At 43.3% G+C, this 7,500-nt stretch overlaps 1 protein-coding gene across 1 annotated transcript in view; it reads right to left on the minus strand.

Moving 5' to 3' along the window:
* ptprt (protein tyrosine phosphatase receptor type T) overlaps positions 1 to 7,500 on the minus strand; it is a gene marked incomplete at its 3' end in the record, with an annotated part of 108,385 nt that overhangs the window by 51,294 nt on the left and 49,591 nt on the right. The window contains exon 16 of the mRNA XM_080425069.1: positions 4,786 to 4,818. Within this exon, the coding sequence (XP_080281195.1) occupies positions 4,786 to 4,818 (33 nt within the window). The remainder of the gene's footprint in view (positions 1 to 4,785; positions 4,819 to 7,500) is intronic.

The following is a 7,500-nucleotide window of genomic DNA, read 5'->3' on the forward strand; positions in this document are numbered from 1 at the left end:
CACACACACACACACACACACACACACACACACACAGTGTCATTCCACTTGGCCTTGAACAGTGGCCTCCATCTACGATAGAAACACACTTGTTAATTCCCATGGCGATCATTATTACTGACAGCTTGTGTTCTCCTGTCACACACAGGCATTAAACACACGCGCACACACGCGCTCGAACACACGAGTGCACAAGCGCAACACACACACACACACACACACACACACACACACACACACACACACACACACACACACACACACACACACACACACACACACACATTCCCAGGAGGTAATGTTTATATCCTATAGATACGAAGGTAACCAGCGACACGAAGATACAAACCTACAGGCCACCATTCATTTTCAATGGACCATGGACAATGGACAAAATACTCGTTCCCCCCAAATTTGGGGGGAACGAGGCCCAGGTCTGTTTCAGACCTGGGCTGCACATGAACTCTGCAGCCGCACTGAGGCCCCTGCTGGAAAGCATCCCAGCCCAAACATTAACGTAACTAATAATTGGGCCGCGCGACCCAGAAATGACCGTAATAATCATAAAACGGGAGCGAAAAAAAAACAAAACACAGTGGCCCACTGGCCCTGCGGCCCACCGGGCATTTGCCCGGTACGCCAAATGGCCAGTCCGCCGCTGGGTAAAGCGTTAAAAGTTGAAGTGAAACGTAGCATGGAGTTCATTTTGGTAATATCACCACATGCCGTCTTAATCTCTCCCCTCAGTGGAGATGCAGAGAAAACCATGCACGAGCGCACGCACGCACGCACGCACGCACGCACGCACGCACTCACGCACGCACGCACGCACGCACGCACGCACGCACACATGCAGCCTCAGAGGCAGATGAACGCAAACAGACTCTCTTCAACAAAACACAAGTCCAGCTAATTGTTTTGCCTTTTTCTTCCCTTGTAATAAAACTGGAAAAGCTCGGCAGATTTTATGTGTTTATGAAATGAGTGTGTTTATGAAGTCCCCAAGCAGAGCCTTTATGTTTTTTTATGAAGAGATGTTGAATCAATATTGTTGAAATGACTGCAGCTAAAGAAAATACAAAAAAGAATACAAAGAAATAAATTAAACAACCACAACAAAGAGCTGTCTGTTGACTTCACGTCAGTTTTTGTTGCGTCTGAAAGCATAACTTTTCATTTGTTCAATATTTAGAAATACCCCCCACACACACACTTAACCACTTTCACTTAAAAATGTATCTAGCAAAAGATCTACGAGCTCACAAGGAGGGCTGAGGAGGGAGGGGATTGATTGATTGATTTATTGATTAAATACTTAATTAGTAAACAGCACGTGGTACAGTAAGTACGTGAGCAATTAAGTCGGAGAGGCCTATGAGCTATGAACGTAGGCGTCTATCACTATTACAGTACACTGCACCCCAGGGAGATGGATTGCTGAGGTGGAGCTCCACATCTACTATCAGCTCCAAGTTCTTCCCGCACGACTTTCCACGCCCAAGCCGCGCTATTTAATATGCTTGTTTTATCTTGATTGATTGAATATATTATTAGACAGAAATGTAAAACAGCATGAGTACAGTCAAACACCAGGATAGTGCAAAAGAAAAGTCCTTGCGATCTTGTTTCCATTGTGGTCCTAATGTGGTAAAAAGGTGAGAGCTCTACCGACTGAGCTACCCGGACACACTTGGTACAGTAAGACATTAAGGCTAAAAGGATAACACAAAAAAAAAGTCCTGGGGACATGTTTTCATTTTGGTCCTATTTATCATTCATCAACATAAAAAATTAACACAATAATACATTTCATCAACAAATACAAACACTATATGTACAAAGGAGAAAAAGGAAAAACGACAGCAGTGAATGACACCTCCTTTCTTTGGGAGATTTACATTTGCCTCCCCTTGTGGTCTCCTGATAGATGATTTTTCAGGCCAATTTTGCATCCTGTCAGGGCATTCCACATTTTGGTGGCAGAGTAATAGAATGAGAACTTTACCATGTTTTTTCTACATTTGGGTGGTACCAGATCATGGTCCCCCCCCCCCCCTCTGTTGTGGCTGTGGGTACTCACTTTGGAGAGGTAGTTATGAGGGTATTGAGGGCACTGTCCCTTTGAGTATATTAAATACCAATCCCATTGATATTTGCTTAACCCTGTCTTCTACCATGAGCCATCCCAAACTAGCAAAGTGTGTTAGAATTAGGTGGGTCATGGGCTTAAGGCCGAGAAGTAGTCTTATCAGTCCTTTCAGTTTGGGTGGTGCTACGCTGAACTGATCATCTTCAACAAAGTGTTTGGCCTAGTCGGCAGGATAAATGCTTCATCGTCACACATTGTCACACAATGTCACAGCGACACAGTTTAACAGGTCACATGTTGTCAGATAACACAGTGACACAGTTTAAGAGGTCACCTCCAAAAACAAACTAATTGGGACTACTCCTCTCCCTTAAGCCCATGACCCACCTATTTCCAACACACTTTGCTAGTTTGGGATGGCTCAGGGTAGGAGACAGAGTTAAGTTTAGATCAGGATGGCTCAGAGTAGACAGGGTTAAGGAAATATCAACGGGATTGGTATTCAAGATACTCAGAGGGTCTAACTACTTCTCTAGAGTGAGTGGCAACCTCCGCCACAACACCAGAAGGATCTGGTACCCCCCTCCCCGCCCCAAATAACACACATGGGACAATTCTCATTCTACTACTCTGCCACTGCAATGCGGAATGCACTGACAACATCCATTAAAGGATGTGAATCACTGGCTTCTCTCAAAACTGTCCTAAACAACATCTATCAGGAGACCACAAGGGGAGGTATATTTTAATTCCCATCAAAAGGAGGTGTCATTCACTGCCGACATTTTTCCTTTTGCTCCTTTGTACACATAGTTATTTGTATTTTGTTTGATGACGTGTATTAATGATAATGTGTTAATATGCTATGTTGATGAATTGAATACACATAGGACCACAATGGAAACAAGTCCCCAGGGCTTCTGTGCTATCTTTTTTAACCTAAATGTCTTACTGTACCTCTGTGCTTTTTACATTTCTGAATAATAAAGTATTTAGTCAGACTTTATCATCTCATGTTGTTTAAACCAGGGGTTCTCAAACAGTTTCATGTCAAGGAGCCCAAATGAACATGTATTTGTCCACAGACCAATCAAATATCCAATAGGTATAAAGTGGTTAATCTGATGCAAGCCAGAAACAGGCTCAAAATACCGAAACCCACATCTGCCAATACTTACAAGCGACTTTACAGAAAAACAAGCCCAAAGTCAGTTCTAATACTGCTGCTAGCAGAATCTGTCTTGAGAGATTATATTATAAATCAGCACCACTGCCCTAAACATGTAATGTTGTTGTAGTAGAATAAACACAGAAGCAACCTTAACCCTAAGAAAGGGGAGGAGACAAACCGAGTTCCTGTTTATACACAAAAGAGGCAAAAACAAATATAATGTATAATTTCTTTAAAGGTTCTATGACATTCATTTTCACTTTTTTTTGGGGGTTTTATAACCTCAATTACACCCCAAAAACCTGAACTTTGAACATTCAGTGGATTTTCTGTGGTCTGGGGTTTTCTGAATAATTAGGCTGAAAAGTAATCTGTGATTGCCCCTCGGAGAGTCACAGGCCATTAATCCCGTCCACTCTCCTCCTCGTCCCTCCCCTCCCCTATCCTTTCCTTTGGGGGCAATGATTGACAGGCAAAATCCCTCAACAGCGACACCCGCAGGCAAAGATTTATTTTTTTCATTGCAGTTGAAAAGGCTTTAGAAATGTGAGAGAAAAACACCTGCAATGGCTAACTGGAGTGGAATTTTCAGTTTCAGGGACCCCCCTGAAGCACAGGGGGGTATACACGTTTTAAGGACCATGACAAAGACTTTTAATGTGTTGTAAAACTGAATGTCATGAAACCTTTAACCAAAAGGGCTCCCAGGTTGCTTAGAATAAGCAGGCACTGGTGAGAGAGAGTGTGAACTGTGCTTTTAAAATGAGTGACTAGGCATTTGGTTAAAACATAATACAAATAAATGAAATGTGCTTGGTTTACACTTGGTTTGCGGAAATTGCAGATTTACAAGCTGTGGTCGTAGTGCAACACGTATTGAGCTTGTAAATTAGCAATGTTTTGGTGTGCGACACAGGCGCTCACCTAGATGTAAATCATAATTAAATCCACCCACTGGAGTGTTTGTGTGCATGCGTGCGTTGTTTGAGTGTGTGTGTGTGTGTGTGTGTGTGTGTGTGTGTGTGTGTGTGTGTGTGTGTGTGTGTGTGTGTGTGTGTGTGTGTGTGTGTGTGTGTGTGTGTAGGTGCGTTGTTTGAGTGTGTGTGTGTGTGTGTGTGTGTGTGTGTGTGTGTGTGTGTGTGTACATGTGTGTACATGTGTGTACGTGCGTTGTTTGTTTGTGTGTGTGTGTGTATGTGTGTGTGTGTGTGTGTGATGTGTGTGTGTGTGTGCGTGTGCGTGTGCGTGTGCGTGTGCGTTTGCGTGCGTGCGTGCGGGTGTGTGTGTGTGTCTGTGTGTGTGCGTGTGTGTGTGTGTGTGTGTGTGTGTGTGTGTGTGTGTGTGTGTGTGTGTGTGTGTGTGTGTGTGTGTGTGTGTGTGTGTGCACGTGTTGATGCGTAGAGTGTGTGTGTGTCTGTGTGTGTCTGTGTGTCTGTGTGTGTGTGTGTGTGTGTGTGTGTGTGTGTGTGTGTGTGTGTGTGTGTGTGTGTGTGTGTGTGTGTGTGTGTGTGTGCGTGCGCAGTACCCCACACTCAGAGTTCTCCACGTGTGAATCTCTCTATCGGAGGGCGGGGCAGGTACAGGAGGGCGGGGCAGGAAGGGTTGGAGCCAAAGACAGGAAACAGGAAGATAGAGAGAGACATAACACAACCGTGAGACTCGAGTCAGAGATGTAAAATAAAAAAAAGAATGTTGGGTAACACTTTAGTTAAAAATCGACCTGACCTTTAAGTAAATTGTTACCAAACGTTCCTTATGAGCGGTGAAGGAAAGTATATGAGTACAACTCAGCAGTATTGTACTTGTACAACGGAACGGCCTGTTTACAAAGTACACACAGTGCTTGACAATAACGCGCGCTTGGCTAGCTAACGTTATCGGGCCAGTTAGCTAGCGTCCCTGTTTATCCCGGGATAGTAGAGCTACCAAAGCCCCCCATCGCCAGAAGACAGAAGCATAAACATGTGCGGTTAATTTGCACTACTTTTTTATGTGATTAAATGCGCAGGTTTCTCAGCTGTCGGATCGAAGCAGCAGGCATTTGTGTTGAAAATATATCCACTGCATGATTAAGTAAACCTCTTTTGCTCTAATCTAAAATCACAAAAGATTTCCATCAACCCTCTCTGAAACCATTCATGGATAACATTTTATCCAATGTTGGTTGGGGGAGAATGACAGCAGCAAATCTTAAGAGGTTTGTGAAATGTATATTTGAAACAGTTAATGAAGTCCAATAATCTATACCTTTTTGTGCGGGATGGGGAGGGGTCTGGGAAGTTAATGTGAGTGGGAGGGGGCGAGGGGGACTTTGGTAGCACTACTACCCCGGGATAAACAGAGACGCAGCTAGCTAACTTCATAATGTAAACAAACTGCCTAAACAAACACATCACATCCTCCTAGCCAAAGAGAGGGCACTGTAGCTGACGAAAACCACCAGAGAAGAAGAAGAAGAAGAAGAAGAAGAAGAAGAAGAAGAAGAAGAAGAAGAAGAAGAAGAAGAAGAAGAAGAAGAAGAAGAAAGTGTGCCACCTAAGTGTGCCACTAGCCCGATCTAGAGTGCGGGGCGCTACGCGACCCCTACACCGACGTCGCACTGTCGATCCGACCAATATGTCTGAGTCATAGTGTCAAGCAGTGGTGGAAAAAAGTACTAAAATGTTTTACTTAAGTAAAAATATCAATACTGCAATAAAGAAATACTCTGTTACTTACTCTGTTAAGTAAAAGTCCAGAAATAAAAATGTACCTGAATAAAAGTGCAACAGTATTGGCACTTTAAGTACCAAAAGTAAAAGTACCCATTATGCAGAATGTATACAAATCTGAGTTATGCAGAATGTATACAAATCTGAGCTTGTAGATCTGCTATTTATTTTTAAATCGTGGAAAATGTCTGCAAATCTTGAATATATATGTTTTAAAGCGAAAATGTTTATCTCCGATCTGTGCTTCAGGGGGGTCCCTGAAACTACATATATTGAGAAGGGGGTCCGCAGCCAAATGCATATCGTTTTGGGGGTCCTTGACATGGAAAAGTTGGAGCACCACTAGCAACAGTATGTTAGGATTTAGAAAACATTTTTAGATATGTATTTGGCCACGGACCCCCATCTGAAAATATTTTGTTCCAGGGACCCCGACAGAAGCAAAGATTTGAGTTACAATTGTTCGCTCTAAATATATATATATATATATATATATATATATTCAAAGATTTGCACAATTCTTTAAGATGTTTCAAAAAATAGCAGATATACAAGCTCATAGCACGGCAACGAGTTAACCAATCTCATTCTTTTGCTATGATTTTCTGCTTTCATATGAAATGAAAAAACACAAATGCAAAAATGCTAAATTGTTTAAATATCCATAGACATTTATTTAATCTATATTGTGTAAATATCCACATGCATTCATACAGACAGACAGACAGACAGACAGACAGACAGACAGACAGACAGACAGACAGACAGACAGACAGACAGACAGACAGACAGACAAACACTGTTTTATACAAAGCATCTCTCTGCTCCAAGGAGTGAGACACACACACACACACACACACACACACACACACACACACACACACACACACACACACACACACACACACACACACACACACACACACACACACACACACACACACACACACACACACACACACACACACACAAACACACACACACACACACACACACACCCACACGTGTTCCATTGTAGATAAGGAAAGTGTACAGCTGGTCATCTGGCGGTGAATGAGTTTTTTTTTTAAACACACTTTATCCACTACTCAACTGCACTGCATGGCACTGTGTGTGTGTGTGTGTGTGTGTGTGTGTGTGTGTGTGTGTGTGTGTGTGTGTGCGTGCGTGCGTGCGTGCGTGCGTGCGTGCGTGCGTGCGTGCGTGCGTGCGTGCGTGCGTGCGTGCGTGCGTGCGTGCGTGCGTGCGTGCGTGCGTGGGTAGACGTGCGTGGGTACACGTGCGTGGTAGAGTATTTCTCTATTGAAACAATGCTTCTCAGCAATAACTTTCATACCGTTGGAAGGCCTGTTTATTTTACAAAGCAGAATGGTGTGATGGATGGATGGATGGATGGATGGATGGATGGATGGATGGATGGATGGATGGATGGATGCATGAATGGATGGATGGGATAAAGGTAGAGAGAGGGAAAGGGACATATAGAGACATACAAGTGTGTGTGTGTGTGTGTGTCAAATGCGGGATAA

Source organism: Gymnoscopelus braueri (genome assembly GCF_963280865.1).
Source record: "Gymnoscopelus braueri genome assembly, chromosome: 3".
In the NCBI taxonomy this organism is placed as follows: Eukaryota; Metazoa; Chordata; class Actinopteri; order Myctophiformes; family Myctophidae; genus Gymnoscopelus; species Gymnoscopelus braueri.